This window comes from Pelobates fuscus, chromosome 7 (assembly GCF_036172605.1).
Source record: "Pelobates fuscus isolate aPelFus1 chromosome 7, aPelFus1.pri, whole genome shotgun sequence".
Classification (NCBI taxonomy): Eukaryota; Metazoa; Chordata; class Amphibia; order Anura; family Pelobatidae; genus Pelobates; species Pelobates fuscus.
Genome location: NC_086323.1, coordinates 54,756,787 through 54,777,094, shown reverse-complemented (window position 1 = coordinate 54,777,094; position 20,308 = coordinate 54,756,787). Strand labels below are relative to the sequence as shown.

At 36.5% G+C, this 20,308-nt stretch overlaps 1 protein-coding gene across 1 annotated transcript in view; it reads left to right on the top strand.

Annotated features, from left to right (window-relative positions):
* The window catches only part of LOC134569139 (uncharacterized), a 161,566-nt gene that overhangs the window by 83,127 nt on the left and 58,131 nt on the right, over positions 1 to 20,308 (top strand). The window contains exons 42-71 of the mRNA XM_063428046.1: positions 2,127 to 2,178; positions 2,289 to 2,355; positions 2,455 to 2,710; positions 3,182 to 3,233; positions 3,344 to 3,410; positions 3,510 to 3,765; positions 4,237 to 4,288; positions 4,399 to 4,465; positions 4,565 to 4,820; positions 5,292 to 5,343; positions 5,454 to 5,520; positions 5,620 to 5,875; positions 6,347 to 6,398; positions 6,509 to 6,575; positions 6,675 to 6,930; positions 7,402 to 7,453; positions 7,564 to 7,630; positions 7,724 to 7,979; positions 8,452 to 8,503; positions 8,614 to 8,680; positions 8,774 to 8,960; positions 13,336 to 13,404; positions 13,971 to 14,022; positions 14,118 to 14,184; positions 16,871 to 17,126; positions 17,696 to 17,747; positions 17,843 to 17,909; positions 18,604 to 18,859; positions 19,435 to 19,486; positions 19,582 to 19,648. Of these exons, the coding sequence (XP_063284116.1) occupies positions 2,127 to 2,178; positions 2,289 to 2,355; positions 2,455 to 2,710; positions 3,182 to 3,233; positions 3,344 to 3,410; positions 3,510 to 3,765; positions 4,237 to 4,288; positions 4,399 to 4,465; positions 4,565 to 4,820; positions 5,292 to 5,343; positions 5,454 to 5,520; positions 5,620 to 5,875; positions 6,347 to 6,398; positions 6,509 to 6,575; positions 6,675 to 6,930; positions 7,402 to 7,453; positions 7,564 to 7,630; positions 7,724 to 7,979; positions 8,452 to 8,503; positions 8,614 to 8,680; positions 8,774 to 8,960; positions 13,336 to 13,404; positions 13,971 to 14,022; positions 14,118 to 14,184; positions 16,871 to 17,126; positions 17,696 to 17,747; positions 17,843 to 17,909; positions 18,604 to 18,859; positions 19,435 to 19,486; positions 19,582 to 19,648 (3,494 nt within the window). The remainder of the gene's footprint in view (positions 1 to 2,126; positions 2,179 to 2,288; positions 2,356 to 2,454; positions 2,711 to 3,181; positions 3,234 to 3,343; positions 3,411 to 3,509; positions 3,766 to 4,236; positions 4,289 to 4,398; positions 4,466 to 4,564; positions 4,821 to 5,291; positions 5,344 to 5,453; positions 5,521 to 5,619; positions 5,876 to 6,346; positions 6,399 to 6,508; positions 6,576 to 6,674; positions 6,931 to 7,401; positions 7,454 to 7,563; positions 7,631 to 7,723; positions 7,980 to 8,451; positions 8,504 to 8,613; positions 8,681 to 8,773; positions 8,961 to 13,335; positions 13,405 to 13,970; positions 14,023 to 14,117; positions 14,185 to 16,870; positions 17,127 to 17,695; positions 17,748 to 17,842; positions 17,910 to 18,603; positions 18,860 to 19,434; positions 19,487 to 19,581; positions 19,649 to 20,308) is intronic.

The window sequence follows — 20,308 nt, the reverse complement described above, 5'->3', positions numbered from 1 at the left end:
TAATCACAGTGTTAGGCAAGAAAGATGTACACGTCCCATGCATTATCTTACTCCATATGTACATCGACAAATATATGCCCTACATTCAGGCATTTCCTTGCTAAATACTTTCATTGCCTATTATTATAACTGGCATTTATGAAGATCCAACATATTCCGCAGAACTGTACAATTGGGGACGTCAGTACAATATACACAGAAAAATATAATGGTAAAGAGGGTCTTGCCGATAGCTGAGATCTAGCTATTAAAGCTCTTTTATACAAGTTGCCTTGTTAGATAGCAAGTGAGCATACACTCTAAAGGTTTTATTGTGAATTTGAGACAAGAGGTAGCAAAGGGAATTTGGAAGTGAGAATATTAAAATAAATTGACTCCTGGCATACATGTAATAAAGTGCAAATGGAATATCAGCACTTGGGCTAAAATGGATGAGTTTTTACTACAGCATATTTCTACACATGTCCATATATACACATACGCTTAGGGACAAATAGCTGCAGTAACACATCCCAGGCTTTTATCCCAAGGAGACCCAAACCTAGCCTGGATTGTCCTATCCATTATCAAGTGCTTTTGCCATTATTTGCAAGCCACATTTCCCTCCTCTCTCCCCTGGTGCAGCTTGATACTCATGATATGTGGGACAATAGAGACCATTGCTCACTGTGTGGACATCTGTTGATTCAGTTCCATTATGACCTAGTTTATAAAAAGCTTTTGCAGTGAGCAACATGGGTCTATATCACTCCCTTCACGGCCAACAAGTGAGCTGTGGAATAGAGAACTAAATGGCTACTATGTAATACTTCTTTGATTCTCATGGCCTTTTTTGGATATCGCTTGATATCCTCAGTCAAACCTCAGGCACTTTCAGCCTGCTGGGCAGTTGACAATTTGCCCCATGGTCCTATGGTTTTGTATATAAGCCTTCAAAGTTCAGTTTATCAATGAATGAGTAGAGTTTATAAATTAAAGAGTTTTATATTTGCCAGTCGATATTACCAATTTGAACAGTACTTTTGTTACTTCTGACATGCCAGATCCTGCACATTCAGTGCTAGATTTACTTGTTTTTTTCAGTTTACTGTTCTAGTTTGTTAATCGTGTTTAGAATGTTGTGTTTATTTTGTTTACCTCTTGCACAGTGCTGCAGAATATGTTGGGGCAATATCAATAATTGTAATTTTAGATTTAAGGATGAATGGGCCTGAAGATGAAACCTTTCATGAGCTTAATGAGAGAAGTTCATTTCACATTTCCATTGTTATAGTCACTAATACAGACTACATAAAAAGAAGGTTTCATAAGAATGGAACTCCACTGTAGTGGCAGCAACCTATTTCAAAAGTATATGGATAATATATTGCCATTATTGCCAATTTAATAGCCAATTTTCATCTGGACCTGGTCCCATTATTTGAAGGTTTTTTTTTCTTAATGAAGGGGTAGAGTTATAGGGGGAAACCTGATAATTCTGTGCTGAGAATCAGAAGTAAATAAAATATTTATTGAGTTTTAAATCTAGTAATTATGTTGAGTATTCGCCCTTCCCTTTGTGATGCAAATATGAAAGCCAAAACACTTAAATACTCAGCAAAAATATAGTCACCACATAATTTATGTTCCCCAAGTGAAAGCCTACATTATCTGGTAAAGAGTCTTCTGGGACAGCAAACTAAAACTCGGAAAACTCGATTTCTTTGCAGTCAGGGAACCCACTTCTTTTATCTTCTAAAATGCAATGGAAGGCAAAACATGGCAATTTCTCCATGCTCTGTCATTAATGTTCCAAATTGCGCTCTGTTAACTTACTGATGGATAGATCTTGTAATTTGTTAATAATATTTGCAAGCAGATTAATCTTACCTATGTTTACACTTGGCAGGGAAATTTCAACAATCCATGTTCCAATATATTTCAAAGCAAATGCATTTTAAGATTAATTACAGTTCCCGAGTATAGATTAAGTTGCAATCTATATAGTCATTGATAATGCCATAGGATGCATTTTTTAGGCCTTATTATTGTTTTCCTGTTTTAATTTCCCAATTATTACATTGAAATTTGCTACAGTAGGTATGTTATTTACAATAAGTATGTGACATCTTATTCTGTTATTGCAGTTGCGGCTTCATGTTCAATGAGTGCAGCCCAGATAGCAGAAGAACGGGCGACGTAAGTTTTATATCACTGTGAAATAACTGTTAAGTAGCAGGAAGAAAGTTAAGTTTAAGTTAAATCAAGCATGGCACAGACATCTGTAACAGTTCTTACTTCATTTTTAGGATAATATGTCCTGAGGGATGTCAGGATGAGGATGGCAAAGTTTGGGGAACTTACAGCTATACAGACGTAAGATTTTTATCTCAATACATATTCGTACACTAAAGTTGTTACCCAAATTGTTTTGCTTTAATATATTTCTATAACTTAATGTACCATTTCTCTTAGGATTCTGCCATATGCCTAGCTGCTATTCATGCTGGAGTACTGACTGATAAGGGAGGAAAAACAAAAATAGTGAAGATCCCTGGCCTTGAGAACTACGAGGAATCCACAAAGAATGGAATAAAATCCTTAAAATACGGAACTTGGTCTGGATCCTTCATGTTCCCCAAGTCAAAGCCTCCATCATCTGGTAAATCTCCAGAATCACCTGAAACAGTACCAGGAAAACCTACAGAACCCATTTCGAGCCTTCCACCAGGTGAATTTATTTATTCATTTGTTTGTAATAGGTAAAAACTAAATTTCTTTGCAATCAGGAAACCCACTTCTTTCTTCTGCTGAAATGCAATGGAAGGCAAAACATGGCAATTTCTCCATGCTTTGTCATTAATATTCCAAATTGCACTCTGTTAACTCACTGATGGGTGGATCTTGTAATTTGATAATAATATTTGCAAACAGATCAATCTTACCTATGTTTACACTTGGCAGGGAAATTTCAACAATCCATGTTCCAATATATTTCAAAGCAAATGCATTTTAAGATTAATTACAGTTCCCGAGTATAGATTAAGTTGCAATCTATTTAGTCATTGATAATGCCATAGGATGCATTTTTTAGGCCTTATTATTGTTTTCCTGTTTTAATTTCCCAATTATTACATTGACATTTGCTACAGTATGTATGTTATTTACAATAAGTATGTGACATCTTATTCTGTTATTGCAGTTGCGGCTTCATGTTCAATGAGTGCAGCCCAGATAGCAGAAGAACGGGCGACGTAAGTTTTATATCACTGTGAAATAACTGTTAAGTAGCAGGAAGAAAGTTAAGTTTAAGTTAAATCAAGCATGGCACAGACATCTGTAACAGTTCTTACTTCATTTTTAGGATAATATGTCCTGAGGGATGTCAGGATGAGGATGGCAAAGTTTGGGGAACTTACAGCTATACAGACGTAAGATTTTTATCTCAATACATATTCGTAAACTAAAGTTGTTACCCAAATTGTTTTGCTTTAATATATTTCTATAACTTAATGTACCATTTCTCTTAGGATTCTGCCATATGCCTAGCTGCTATTCATGCTGGAGTACTGACTGATAAGGGAGGAAAAACAAAAATAGTGAAGATCCCTGGCCTTGAGAACTACGAGGAATCCACAAAGAATGGAATAAAATCCTTAAAATACGGAACTTGGTCTGGATCCTTCATGTTCCCCAAGTCAAAGCCTCCATCATCTGGTAAATCTCCAGAATCACCTGAACCAGTACCAGGAAAACCTACAGAACCCATTTCGAGCCTTCCACCAGGTGAATTTATTTATTCATTTGTTTGTAATAGGTAAAAACTAAATTTCTTTGCAATCAGGAAACCCACTTCTTTCTTCTGCTGAAATGCAATGGAAGGCAAAACATGGCAATTTCTCCATGCTTTGTCATTAATATTCCAAATTGCGCTCTGTTAACTCACTGATGGGTGGATCTTGTAATTTGATAATAATATTTGCAAACAGATCAATCTTACCTATGTTTACACTTGGCAGGGAAATTTCAACAATCCATGTTCCAATATATTTCAAAGCAAATGCATTTTAAGATTAATTACAGTTCCCGAGTATAGATTAAGTTGCAAGCTATATAGTCATTGATAATGCCATAGGATGCATTTTTTAGGCCTTATTATTGTTTTCCTGTTTTAATTTCCCAATTATTACATTGACATTTGCTACAGTATGTATGTTATTTACAATAAGTATGTGACATCTTATTCTGTTATTGCAGTTGCGGCTTCATGTTCAATGAGTGCAGCCCAGATAGCAGAAGAACGGGCGACGTAAGTTTTATATCACTGTGAAATAACTGTTAAGTAGCAGGAAGAAAGTTAAGTTTAAGTTAAATCAAGCATGGCACAGACATCTGTAACAGTTCTTACTTCATTTTTAGGATAATATGTCCTGAGGGATGTCAGGATGAGGATGGCAAAGTTTGGGGAACTTACAGCTATACAGACGTAAGATTTTTATCTCAATACATATTCGTAAACTAAAGTTGTTACCCAAGTTGTTTTGCTTTAATATATTTCTATAACTTAATGTACCATTTCTCTTAGGATTCTGCCATATGCCTAGCTGCTATTCATGCTGGAGTACTGACTGATAAGGGAGGAAAAACAAAAATAGTGAAGATCCCTGGCCTTGAGAACTACGAGGAATCCACAAAGAATGGAATAAAATCTTTAAAATACGGAACCTGGCCTGGATCCTTTATGTTCCCCAAGTCAAAGCCTCCATCATCTGGTAAATCTCCAGAGTCACCTGAACCAGCACCAGGAAAACCTACAGAACCCATTTCGAGCCTTCCACCAGGTGAATTTATTTACTCATTTGTTTGTAATAGGTAAAAACTAAATTTCTTTGCAATCAGGAAACACGCTTCTTTCTTCTGCTGAAATGCAATGGAAGGCAAAACATGGCAATTTCTCCATGCTTTGTCATTAATATTCCAAATTGCGCTCTGTTAACTTACTGATGGATAGATCTTGTAATTTGTTAATAATATTTGCAAACAGATCAATCTTACCTATGTTTACACTTGGCAGGGAAATTTAAACAATCCATGTTCCAATATATTTCAAAGCAAATGCATTTTAAGATTAATTACAGTTCCCGAGTATAGATTAAGTTGCAATCTATATAGTCATTGATAATGCCATAGGATGCATTTTTTAGGCCTTATTATTGTTTTCCTGTTTTAATTTCCCAATTATTACATTGACATTTGCTACAGTAGGTATGTTATTTACAATAAGTATGTGACATCTTATTCTGTTATTGCAGTTGCGGCTTCATGTTCAATGAGTGCAGCCCAGATAGCAGAAGAACGGGCGACGTAAGTTTTATATCACTGTGAAATAACTGTTAAGTAGCAGGAAGAAAGTTAAGTTTAAGTTAAATCAAGCATGGCACAGACATCTGTAACAGTTCTTACTTCATTTTTAGGATAATATGTCCTGAGGGATGTCAGGATGAGGATGGCAAAGTTTGGGGAACTTACAGCTATACAGACGTAAGATTTTTATCTCAATACATATTCGTAAAATAAAGTTGTTACCCAAATTGTTTTGCTTTAATATATTTCTATAACTTAATGTACAATTTCTCTTAGGATTCTGCCATATGCCTAGCTGCTATTCATGCTGGAGTACTGACTGATAAGGGAGGAAAAACAAAAATAGTGAAGATCCCTGGCCTTGAGAACTACGAGGAATCCACAAAGAATGGAATAAAATCTTTAAAATACGGAACCTGGCCTGGATCCTTTATGTTCCCCAAGTCAAAGCCTCCATCATCTGGTAAATCTCCAGAGTCACCTGAACCAGCACCAGGAAAACCTACAGAACCCATTTCGAGCCTTCCACCAGGTGAATTTATTTACTCATTTGTTTGTAATAGGTAAAAACTAAATTTCTTTGCAATCAGGAAACACGCTTCTTTCTTCTGCTGAAATGCAATGGAAGGCAAAACATGGCAATTTCTCCATGCTTTGTCATTAATATTCCAAATTGCGCTCTGTTAACTTACTGATGGATAGATCTTGTAATTTGTTAATAATATTTGCAAACAGATCAATCTTACCTATGTTTACACTTGGCAGGGAAATTTAAACAATCCATGTTCCAATATATTTCAAAGCAAATGCATTTTAAGATTAATTACAGTTCCCGAGTATAGATTAAGTTGCAATCTATATAGTCATTGATAATGCCATAGGATGCATTTTTTAGGCCTTATTATTGTTTTCCTGTTTTAATTTCCCAATTATTACATTGACATTTGCTACAGTAGGTATGTTATTTACAATAAGTATGTGACATCTTATTATGTTATTGCAGTTGCGGCTTCATGTTCAATGAGTGCAGCGCAGATAGCAGAAGAACGGGCGACGTAAGTTTTATATCACTGTGAAATAACTGTTAAGTAGCAGGAAGAAAGTTAAGTTTAAGTTAAATCAAGCATGGCACAGACATCTGTAACAGTTTTTACTTCATTTTTAGGATAATATGTCCTGAGGGATGTCAGGATGAGGATGGCAAAGTTTGGGGAACTTACAGCTATACAGACGTAAGATTTTTATCTCAATACATATTCGTAAACTAAAGTTGTTACCCAAATTGTTCTGCATTAATATATTTCTATAACTTAATGTACCATTTCTCTTAGGATTCTGCCATATGCCTAGCTGCTATTCATGCTGGAGTACTGACTGATAAGGGAGGAAAAACAAAAATAGTGAAGATCCCTGGCCTTGAGAACTACGAGGAATCCACAAAGAATGGAATAAAATCCTTAAAATACGGAACCTGGCCTAGATCCTTTTTGTTCCCCAAGTCAAAGCCTCCATCATCTGGTAAATCTCCAGAGTCACCTGAACCAGCACCAGGAAAACCTACAGAACCCATTTCGAGCCTTCCACCAGGTGAATTTATTTACTCATTTGTTTGTAATAGGCAAAAACTAAATTTCTTTGCAATCAGGAAACACGCTTCTTTCTTCTGCTGAAATGCAATGGAAGGCAAAACATGGCAATTTCTCCATGCTTTGTCATTAATATTCCAAATTGCGCTCTGTTAACTTACTGATGGATAGATCTTGTAATTTGTTAATAATATTTGCAAACAGATCAATCTTACCTATGTTTACACTTGGCAGGGAAATTTCAACAATCCATGTTCCAATATATTTCAAAGCAAATGCATTGTAAGGTTAATTACAGTTCCCGAGTATAGATTAAGTTGCAATTTATATAGTCATTGATAATGCTATAGGATGCATTTTTTAAGCCTTATCATTGTTTTCCTGTTTTAATTTCCCAATTATTACATTGACATTTGCTACAGTAGGTATGTTATTTACAATAAGTATGTGACATCTTATTCTGTTATTGCAGTTAAGGCTTCATGCTCAATGAGTGCAGACCAGATTGCAGAAGAATTGGCAACGTAAGTTTTATATCACTGTGAAATAACTTATAAGTAGCAGGAAGAAAGTTAAATTTATGTTAAAAGATGCATGGAACAGACACCTGTAACATTTCTCACTTCATTTTTAGAGTACTTTGTGATGCAGGATGTCAGAATGAGGAAGGCAATGTTTGGGGAGATAAAATCTATACCGATGTAAGACTGCATCTCAATACATATTCCTAAGTTAACTGTCTTATCCATGTGTTATTAATATAACTTTAACAATAAATGCACCGTTTCCATTAGGATTCTTCCATCTGTAAATCTGCTATTCATGCTGGAGCAATGAACGAGGAAGGAGGAATAGTAGAAATACGGAAGATCCCTGGCCTTGAGAACTATGAAGGATCCACAAGGAATGGAGTAAAATCCTTAAAATACGGAACCTGGTCTGGATCCTTTATGTTCCTCAAGTCAAAGCCTCCATCATCTGGAAAATCTCCAGAATCACCTGGACCAGTACCAGGAAAACCTACAGAACCCATTTCGAGCCTTCCACCAGGTGAATTTATTTATTCATTTGTTTGTAATAGGTAAAAACCCGATTTCTTTGCAATCAGGAAACACACTTCTTTCTTCTGCTGAAATGCAATGGAAGGCAAAACATGGCAATTTCTCCATGCTTTGTCATTAATATTCCAAATTGCGCTCTGTTAAGTCACTGATGGGTGGATCTTGTAATTTGATAATAATATTTGCAAACAGATCAATCTTACCTATGTTTACACATCGCAGGGAAATTTCAACAATCCATGTTCCAATATATTACAAAGCAAATGCATTGTAAGGTTAATTACAGTTCCCGAGTATAGATTAAGTTGCAATTTATATAGTCATTGATAATGCTATAGGACGCATTTTTTAGGCCTTATCATTGTTTTCCTGTTTTAATTTCCCAATTATTACATTGACATTTGCTACAGTAGGTATGTTATTTACCAATGAGTATGTGACATCTTATTCTGTCATTGCAGTTAAGGCTTCATGCTCAATGAGTGCAGACCAGATTGCAGAAGAATTGGCAACGTAAGTTTTATATCACTGTGAAATAACTGTTAAGTAGCAGGAAGAAAGTTACATTTATGTAAAAAGATGCATGGAACAGACACCTGTAACATTTCTCACTTCATTTTTAGAGTGCTTTGTGATGCAGGATGTCAGAATGAGGAAGGCAATGTTTGGGGAGATAAAATCTATACCGATGTAAGACTGCATCTCAATACATATTCCTAAGTTAACTGTGTTATCCGTGTGTTATTAATATAATTTTAACAATAAATGCACCGTTTCCATTAGGATTCTTCCATCTGTAAATCTGCTATTCATGCTGGAGCAATGAACGAGGAAGGAGGAATAGTAGAAATACGGAAGATCCCTGGCCTTGAGAACTACGAAGGATCCACAAGTAATGGAGTAAAATCCTTAAAATACGGAACCTGGTCTGGATCCTTTATGTTCCCCAAGTCAAAGCCTCCATCATCTGGTAAATCTTCAGAATCCAATATAACCAAATAACAAGCTAAAATGGCGCAATGTATTTCAAGTGACTAAAAATTGTATATATTAAATAATAGCAGCACCTTATAAGTGTAAAAGCTCATAAAACACTAAAATACAAATGGTTCAAACATAAAGTGCGCTGTGCCTTTAAATAACTGTGCGTTCACAAATCTGTGCAAAACACAACACTCATAAAAAGTGCTAAAGTGTCAAATGTGCTAAATCCCAATGTTGTGACATATATCATATATACCATCAATTATACAATTTATTTAAAGTGCAAAAAAGAAAATTTATTCTGTTTTTAAGAATATTCCTATTTTTAAAATTAAGTGCTAGTTTGTGAATCAGTGTAGTTACTTAGGTATACAAACCCAAATTTGATAAAAACAACTTGACTCTCCACATGTAAAACAAAAAGAGACAAAATGCAATAGTATAATATTGTTTTGATATTAATAAATATTTAAAAAATGTGATGAACACTCACAAACATGGAGCAGGTAAAGAGACTGCTCAGGCTATCCTCGCTTTCTCACTGTTACACAGTGTCTCCAGGAAATGAACTGCTTACAGATTCCAATGGGGAAAAAAACGATCGGGCGGCCGTCAAGTATAAAATAAATTTTATTGGTAAAATATTCCGCAGACTTTTGCAGGTTAGATTTGAGATCGCTCAGACTTCCATTCAAACAAATAGTTAAACATCCGGACACCGGTATCTCTGGATATCATAAAACTTGTCCTTCAGTCTTTCGAGCGTCCAATCTCCCTCACGTCCTGCGTGCTAGCGTGATGACGCGTTTCGCCGTATAGGCTTCCTCAGATCACGTGTTCCTGTGCCGACCATCCCGTTTTTTAACAGTCTCAAAAAGTAGGCGTGTTTATGTTCCCGATAGAGTCCAATGTGTTCCTACAGCTGTTAATTCAATTTGTATACCCAGACTATTCCAGCTCTTAAAGAGACATACTAAAGACATAATTTAAATTTAAGAATACATTATAAGTTTAAAAACATAAATCTATTTTAAGTCAGGTCACTTCTTACCAGTTAATTAATAGACAAAATACATCAGGTGAATATAAAAAGCACCACAAAGAGAAGAAATTGCATTACATGAAATTAAAAAGGTCAAATTCGATATTAAGACCAGAGGGTTTCAGGGTATTCAGCCTATATACCCATCTCATTTCCACCTTTCCTATTTGTTGTATAAAATTACCTCCTCTCCATGACTTCTTAACATTCTGAATACCTAAAAACATAAGGCCTTTTGGGTCCATATTGTGAAATCTTTTAAAGTGGGCTGATACACTATGTGCCTCATACCCTCTCCTTATGTTATAAACATGTTCCGCTATTCTTTTATGTAGAGGTCTGATGGTTCTACCCACGTATTGCAATCCGCATGGGCATATCAATAAATAGATCACATTTCTCGTAAAGCAGGTAATAAATTCGTTAATCTGGTGTTCCTCATTATTGTACTTATTTTTAAATTTATTAATTCCTTTCAAAGTACTATTGGCGCTACATTTGCAACCTATACATCTATTGGAAGAATAAAAACCATTCTTGTTAGCTAAAAAATTATTAGTTGACCTATTAACACTTTCCTCTTTTGGATAAACATTTGTTAAAATACTTTTAAAACTAGGGGCTCCCCTAAATGTTATGAAGGGTTTATCAGGTAATAAAACATTAAGTTCCCTATCCTTTTTAAGTAAGTGCCAATGCCTGTGTATAATATGTTTAATTTCTTTAAAATTTTCGTTAAAATCTAATACTAAAGGTGCAATTTTATGATCTTCCATAGTACATTTATTCTTTGGTCTGATGAGATCCTCCTGACTAATTTGGCCCATTTCGACCTTAGCTTTATATATTAAATCTACAGGATACTTCTTATATTTAAAACGATCTTCTAAAATCATGGCCTGTTCTTCGTACATAACATCACTCGTGCAATTACGCCTTAATCTCTGGAATTGACCTTTGGGTATGTTATTCAGCCACGGTGTGTAATGACCGCTGTTAAATAAAACATAGCTATTCGCATCAACCTTTTTAAAAAAATTCTTTGTCATGATCTTATTATTTTCAATATAAATATTTAAATCTAAAAAGTTGATATTTGTTGTGCTACATTCATTGGTTAAAATTATACCCCAGTTGTTAATGTTTAATTTACTTAAAAATTCTTCTAACAAAAAATAAGAACCATTCCAAATAAAAATCAGGTCATCGATATACCTCTTATAGGTGACCAGGTTCGACTCCCATTCTACACTGCCATAAATGAACTCTTGTTCCCAACCTGACATAAACAGGTTGGCGTAGCTGGGAGCGAACCTGGCCCCCATCGCCGTGCCCTGTTGTTGGAGATAAAATTGGGAATTAAAAACAAAATAATTATTAGTTAGTATCCAATTAATACTTTCCATAATAAAATCTATCTGTTCTTTAGAATGTTTCCCAAAATTTTCAAGACATTTTCTCACTGTATTGCACCCTAAATCATGTCGGATAGCAGTGTATAGAGACGACACATCACTCGTCACCAGAATGTACGTGCTCTTCCATTCTATATCTTTCAGCACTCTTATAATATCTGACGTATCCTTTATGTACGATGGCATACTCTTAACCACATCTTGCAAATGGATATCAACATATTTAGAGAGATTAGCCGAAATTGACCCTATACCCGACACAATAGGCCTTCCTGGTGGACATTCCTCATTCTTATGCACCTTTGGTAAGGTGTAAAAGGTCGGAATTCGGGGAAAATCATTTTTCAAAAATTTAAATTCTTTATCATTAAGTATTTTACTGTCCATACCTCTATTAAGAAGTTCAAATAGAGATTTTTGGATTTCAGTAGTGGGATCATCTTTAAGTTTCTTATATACCACCTCGTCATTCAACTGTCTAAAACATTCTTTCAGATAGTCTTTTGTATCCTGGATGACAATACTACCCCCCTTGTCGGCAGGTTTAATGATTATCAGTTTATTGTCCCTCAGTCTTTTTAAAGCATCTCTTTCCTGTGGGTTGAGGTTATCACTTCGATTATTCTTTCTTTTATTTTCTAAAATTTTAAAATCATCCATAATGGATTTTTCAAACATCTCTATTGCACCAGTCTTATAAGTGCTGGGATAAAAATTAGACTTATTTCTAAGTTGGGTATGGGTATCATCTATTTTATTGTCGATTCTATTTAGATGAAAAAATCTTTTTAACGTTAAGTTCCTAGAGTATTTTAGAATATCCACATACGCGGAAAATGAGTCAAATTTCCTTTTAGGGGCAAATTTTAAGCCTTTATTAAGAATCCTAATTTCATTATTCTCTAACACATGACTTGAGAGGTTTATTATTCCCTCCGGTTTAACAACCTTCCTCTCTTTCCGGAGTTGTAGTTGAACTCCTCCTCTACATCCTCTGTATCCCTGTATCTTACCCTCTTCTGTGCGGATGTTGCAAACTCTCTCCTCTGCCTCCCTAAAAAAACACTCTCTCTATTAAAGGGGGTATCATCACTCAGGGCATCAAATCTGTTTTTCAATTGAATCCCATTACTCTTAGGAGTATCAGATTCTGTACTCCTAAAGTTACGTCTCTGGTTGTACCTAGATTTCACTTCTGTCCATTTATCATCATTTGCTTTAGGATTGCCCCACTTACGTGTATTCTCATAAAACCTATTACTTGTACGTATGTTCTCATATGACCTATTGTTTGACCTCTCTCTGTTAGGTGCATAATTTGATCTATATGGTATACGGCTTATTCTCTGTCTATTGTCTTTATTTGTCCTCGACCAATTGGTGACGGTATTGTTTTTATAATCCGTCTTATCCCTTTTGTACTTTCTTTGTTTTACAGTTTTAACTTGTTCCTCTAATTTGTCCAAATTGGACATAGTTTTCTCACTTAGTTCCTCGAAATCCCTAGAACCAACCACAGGTTCCAGTTTCCTATGTATATCCTTAATATCATTGTCTATTTTAACCAGTGATTCCGATCTACATGCTATCACTATATCCATCATCTCAAAAGCAAACCTCTCCAGGGCATTGTTCCAAATGGTCATATATTTTTGATTATCCTCATTCTCAAAAGTGGGTGTTTTCGTAAATCTAAGCCCACGTGGTGTGATTTTTTCACTTCTATACTTTTCTAAAGTGGCAACCTCCCACTTATACTTAATTTCCTTTGCTAAAAGTTTCTCCAAACTATTGCACACAGTCTCTAGATCATTATCTGTGGATACATTTTCTCTAATATTAGTCACTTCTATGGTTTCTACCTCTTCCAACTGAAAACGTAATTTATCTCTGTATTCAAACAGAGCCTTCTTCAGAATCACCTGAACCAGTACCAGGAAAACCTATAGAACCCACTTTGAGCCTTCCACAATGTGAATTTATTTATAAATAATATGTTTTTTTTTTCTCCTTTAAAGACTATGCACAAGGAAAACAGTAATACTGTTACTGTAAAAAAAAGATACATTGTTTTTAGTATCATTAGTAATGTATCTTTAGTATGTTTAGTAGTTTATTAATAGGTAAAAATTCCCAATTTTGCAATCAGCATATTTGTTTCTGCTATCAATATCCAAAATAAAAATGTATAGTTTTACATATTGTATTGACATGTTCTATAAATTCAATCACAGGTGGAGCTTGCATGCAGTTAAAATATCTAAATTTCACCTATTTTTGCACTTAGTTTTGAAATTTTATTAACCCCTGGTGTTTCATCTCTTCCGATACAATTCCAAGAAAATACATTTCTAGATTAATTACTTCCCAAGCATAATATGTGTTGATATTTATGTAATCGTTGATAATTTCACATTGTCCTGTTTGTAAGCCTCATCATCTATTTCTTCTTTTACTATCCTAATTATTTAACTGAGGTTAGTGGTTGTTGATATTTTAATTACCAATCAATATTTTATATCGTGTTCTATCGCCACAGTTGAGGCTCCATGTTCACTGGGTGCGGATGAAATAGACGAAGAAAGGGCAATGTAAGTTTTACTTCACTGTAAACATTGAGAAAATGAAGTTTACACTAAAATGTGCATGAAACAGAAAACTAAACCAACTCTTACTTCCTTTTTAGAGTGTTATGTGCTGCAGAATGTCTGAAGGAAAACGACATTGTTTGGGGAGATGACATTTATACAGAAGTAAGTGGGCATCTCAGTACATATTCCTAAGCTAAATGTGTTACCCACATTGTTTTCCTTTCATTTTTTAAAATTGTTTATTAATAATGTGGAATATTCCGGTATGGTTAGGTACCATCACATTTTGAAAATAAACAGATTCATATATTCCAGTTTTACATAAAAAACAAACAAAAAAAAAACAACTTATGGTATAACAGCTAAACAGTCTAGAACTCAGTTATAGGGGACTCCCCATGTCTCAGACCCAATCACCTCTCTTTTGGCACCCACCATCACCCTGACGCTATCAATACATCCTTTAGGTGGCTATTTCCTTTACTTAGGATGCTCAATCACTTGCTCATTGGCTCCACATACATCTGACGATAACTCTCTCATACCACATTGGAAGGGGCCTATCATCTATTTTAACTGTAAACATATGATTTCCCTTAGAATTCTTCCATTTGCAGAGCAGCTATTCATGGTGGAATACTTGGTGGAATAATTACAGTAGAAACTGTGAAGATGCCTGGCCTTTTCCTTTAATCTATTTTTTTTTTTTTTTTTTTTTAAATTCTTTATTTTTGGTGCGTTTTCAGATTAACACAAACCCGTTCGGCCACAACAGCCAGGACTGGCATTGTAACAGTAATGCAGGGTAACAATGTTAGATATTGGGTTAGTAGACAAGGCATCATAATGAACATTTCGCACATTTTTGTTTATGAGGTGTTAACTCCATGTTTGAAGGTGGGAGTGATATGTGTGGTTTCTGCAGTGTGGAAGATGTTTTCCTCCCTCTGGTCCAAGTTGGGTAGTATACTATGTTGTTTAAGAGTCAGTGGAGGCTAAGTGTTAGTATACTGGGTATTCATGAGTGGGTTAAAGTTTTTACATGAGGGTACTAGTAGATTATGTTGTAGTAATGTGTTAGATCATGAGTGCGCTGATAAGGGAAGCGTGTGGGTAGCCAAAGTGTGAGTAGTGTTGACCTGAGGATTGTTTCGGTTTCCCTAGTGGGTAGGTACCCCTAACCAAGGGGGTAGCGGGGGGGGGGTCGTACACCTCTTGTGGGTGTATATCATGTATGTATGTGAGACGGGTCTGAGGCTGCCCCTCTCCAGGTCCGTTAGTATGTGGAACGGGTAATAGTAGGTTGTTTAGTATATGTGCCGGGTAAGAGTAGGATAACCATTAAGATGGGAGAGATCTGAACAAAGGTTAGTGTAACGTATAGTAGAAACCAAGAACATTGGTGATGTGTCATAGTTTGTTTCTCGGTGTGGGGTGGCTGCTCCCTCTCCTTGGTCGGTCAGGTTGTTGGTGCGACTCTCGGTACGAATGGGATCGTTGACTCGGGGTTCCAGGTGTGTTCGACTCGGAGAGCAGAAGTTGTGGTTGTCGCTTCTGTAAGGCCCAGCTTGTGGAGTATTGCGGGTGCTTCCGATTCAGTTGTGAGCTTGTGGGTCGTCCCGTTGTGTGTGATTAGTAGGGATCTTGGCGCGCCCCACCTGTACTTTATCCCTGCGGAACACAGGCGGCTGGTGAGAGGCTGCAGTGATTTACGCCATTGAAGTGTAGTTTTAGTGAGGTCTTGGTAGAAGGTTAGGTGTGCGTTTTCGAATGGTAATGGGGTTTTTCCCCTCACTGCTGCCATGATCTGGCCCTTATCTTGTGGTGTACAGCAGCGAAGAATGACGTCGCCAGTGATTGGGGTTGCTGTTTTGGTGATGGTGGGCAGCCGGTACAGTCCATTTATAGTGAGTTTCTTGGCTAGTGTTGATGGCAACAGTGAGGCTATTAGCCTTCTTATATAGTGAGGTAATTCCTCTGCGTCGATCTCAGGGGGGACCCCGCGGATTTTAAGATGATTGCGGCGGTGCCTATCTTCTTGTGCAGTCATCTGAAGTGACATAGCCTGCTGTGTAGTTTTAAGGTGGTTCATTGCTGTTTTCAGTTCAGCTACTTCATTGTGTAGTTTCCCTATGTCCCCTTCAGTGTGTGTTGTCCTATCATTGAGCTGCTGCATATTAGATTTTAGGGAGTCCATGTCTGCAGTTAGTAGCTTCTGTATTTCCAGCAGTGTGTTCTGAATGTTGTGCAGATCCTGCTTAGTGGCAGGGGCTGTGCCTCCGGGGATATCCCCAGTCATGGAGTTTGGATTCCCTTGTGTAGCTGATATTGTGTTGTGTGACTGGTTTGGCAAGTCAGAGGACATGTGGGTGTCATGGCTGCCGGCAGCCGCCATTTTGGATGGTACCTGACGTTGTAGGAGAGTGCCGATATCCTGCTGGTCCGTTGCTGGGGCGGTTTGAGGTCTCTGGGAGTGGCGCCCCATTGCTGTGGAGGAGTTATGGAGAGTTGTAGAGGGGTAAGTGCGGATGTCCGCTGCTTTGTGCGCGTCCGCTCCGCCGAAAAGTTTTTCGAGGTCGGCGAGCGTCGGCGCGTAGTAGGCCCCTGTTCTCCTTTTCGGCTTGGTCTGCCTTGGGATGTATTGAAAGGGCATCTGGCGATGCCGCGGGATGTCCCCAGCCCGTACCCGCTGTGTTCAGGGCTGGATGGGGTCTTTTTATGGGTGATTTGGGACGGATTTTGTTTGCCGGGAAGGAGCTCCCAGAAATGGCGTCCAGCCCGTCTCGCTGCCAGGCTCCGCCCCCCCTCCTTTAATCTATTTTAACCATAAATCTATAATTTGCCTTAGGATTCTTCCGTGTGCAGAGCTGCTATTCATGCAGGAGTACTGAATGATGAAGGAGGAAGAGTAGAAATACTAAAGGTTCCTGGCCTTGAGAACTATGAGGAATCCACAAAAAATGGAGTGAAAACCTTTAAACACGGATCCTGGTCTAGATCTTTTATGTTCCCCAAGTCAAAGCCCCTATCATCTACTAAATCTTCAGAATCACCTGAAACAGTCACAGGAAAACTTACAGAACCCACTTCGAGCCTTCCACAAGGTGAATTTATTTATAAATAATATGTGTTTTTTCTCCTTTAAAGACTATGCACAAAAAAAAACAGTAATGCTGTTACTGTAAAACAAAAAAAAAAACATTGTTTTTGGTATCATTAGTAATGTATGTTTAGTATCGTTAGTAGTTTATTAATAGGTGAAAATTCCCAATTTTGCAATCAGCATATTTGTTTCTGCTATCAATATCCAAAATAAAAATGTATAGTTTTACATATTGTATTGACATGTTCTATAAATTCAATGACAGGTGGAGCTTGCATGCAGTTAAAATATCTAAATTTCACCTCTTTTTGCACTTAGTTTTGAAACTTTATTAACCCCTGTTGTTTCATCTGTTCCAATACAATTCCAAGAAAATACATTTCTAGATTAATTACTTCCCAAGCATAATATGTGTTGATATTTATGTAATCATTGATAATTTCACATTGTCCTGTTTGTAAGCCTCATCATCTATTTCTTCTTTTACTATCCGAATTATTTAACTGAGCTTAGCAATTGTTGATATTTTAATTACCAATCAATATTTGATATCGTGTTCTATCGCCGCAGTTGAGGCTCCATGTTCACTGGGTGCGGATGAAATAGACGAAGAAAGGGCAATGTAAGTTTTACTTCACTGTAAACAATAAGAAAATGAAGTTTACACTAAAATGTGCATGAAACAGAAAACTAAACCAACTCTTACTTCCTTTTTAGAGTGTTATGTGCTGCAGAATGTCTGAAGGAAAACGACATTGTTTGGGGAGATGACATTTATACAGAAGTAAGTGGGCATCTCAGTACATATTCCTAAGCTAAATGTGTTACCCACATTGTTTTCCTTTCGTTTTTTAAAATTGTTTATTAATAATGTGGAATATTGCGGTATGGTTAGGTACCATCACATTTTGAAAATAAACATATTCATATATTCCAGTTTTACATAAAAAACAAACAAAAAAAACAACTTATGGTATAACAGCTAAACAGTCTAGAACTCAGTTATAGGGGACTCCCTATGTCTCAGACCCAATCACCTCTCTTTTGGCACCCACCATCACCCTGACGCTATCAATACATCCATTAGGTGGCTATTTCCTTTACTTAGGATGCTAAATCACTCACTCATTGGCTCCACATACATCTGACGATAACTCTCTCATACCACATTGGAGTACCCACATACACTGACCATTCATATATTTACACTTGCACTACGCCTGTATGCCCACACTGTAACTTGGGTAGCCTGTCGGAACATGAAGATTTGAGCCCATTATGTACAGCTCTCTAGCACAGCCCGGAAGGGGCCTATCATCTATTTTAACTGTAAACATATGATTTCCCTTAGAATTCTTCCATTTGCAGAGCAGCTATTCATGGTGGAATACTTGGTGGAATAATTACAGTAGAAACTGTGAAGATGCCTGGCCTTTTCCTTTAATCTATTTTAACCATAAATCTATAATTTGCCTTAGGATTCTTCCGTGTGCAGAGCTGCTATTCATGCAGGAGTACTGAATGATGAAGGAGGAAGAGTAGAAATACTAAAGGTTCCTGGCCTTGAGAACTATGAGGAATCCACAAAAAATGGAGTGAAAACCTTTAAACACGGATCCTGGTCTAGATCCTTTATGTTCCCCAAGTCAAAGCCCCTATCATCTACTAAATCTTCAGAATCGCCTGAAACAGTCACAGGAAAACTTGCAGAACCCACTTCGAGCCTTCCACAAGGTGAATTTATTTATAAATAATATGTGTTTTTTCTCTTTTAAAGACTATGCACAAAAAAACAGTAAAACTGTTACTGTAAAACAAAAAAAACAAAAAAAATACATTGTTTTTAGTATCATTAGTAATGTATCTTTAGTATGTTTAGTAGTTTATTAATAGGTAAAAATTCCCAATTTTGCAATCAGCATATTTGTTTCTGCTATCAATATCCAAAATAAAAATGTATAGTTTTACATATTGTATTGACGTGTTCTATAAATTCAATGACAGGTGGAGCTTGCATGCAGTTAAAATATCTAAATTTCACCTATTTTTGCACTTAGTTTTGAAACTTTATTAACCCCTGGTGTTTCATCTGTTCCGATACAATTCCAAGAAAATACATTTCTAGATTAATTACTTCCCAAGCATAATATGTGTTGATATTTATGTAATCATTGATAATTCCACATTGTCCTATTTGTAAGCCTCATCATCTATTTCTTCTTTTACTATCCTAATTATTTAACTGAGGTTAGTGGTTGTTGATATTTTAATTACCAATCAATATTTTATATCGTGTTCTATCGCCACAGTTGAGGCTCCATGTTCACTGGGTGCGGATGAAATAGACGAAGAAAGGGCAATGTAAGTTTTACTTTACTGTAAACATTGAGTAAATGAAGTTTACACTAAAGTGTGCATGAAACAGAAAACTAAACCAACTCTTACTTCCTTTTTAGAGTGTTATGTGCTGCAGAATGTCTGAAGGAAAACGACATTGTTTGGGGAGATGACATTTATACAGAAGTAAGTGGGCATCTCAGTACATATTCCTAAGCTAAATGTGTTACCCACATTGTTTTCCTTTCATTTTTTAAAATTGTTTATTAATAATGTGTAATATTCCGGTATGGTTAGGTACCATCACATTTTGAAAATAAACAGATTCACATATTCCAGTTTTACATAAAAAAGAAACAAACAAAAAAACAACTTATGGTATAACAGCTAAACAGTCTAGAACTCAGTTATAGGGGACTCCCCATGTCTCAGACCCAATCACCTCTCTTTTGGCACCCACCATCACCCTGACGCTATCAATACATCCATTAGGTGGCTATTTCCTTTACTTAGGATGCTAAATCACTCACTCATTGGCTCCACATACATCTGACGATAACTCTCTCATACCACATTGGAGTACCCACATACACTGACCATTCATATATTTACACTTGCACTACGCCTGTATGCCCACACCGTAACTTGGGTAGCCTGTCGGAACATGAAGATTTGAGCCCATTATGTACAGCTCTCTAGCACAGCCCGGAAGGGGCCTATCATCTATTTTAACTGTAAACATATGATTTCCCTTAGAATTCTTCCATTTGCAGAGCAGCTATTCATGGTGGAATACTTGGTGGAATAATTACAGTAGAAACTGTGAAGATGCCTGGCCTTTTCCTT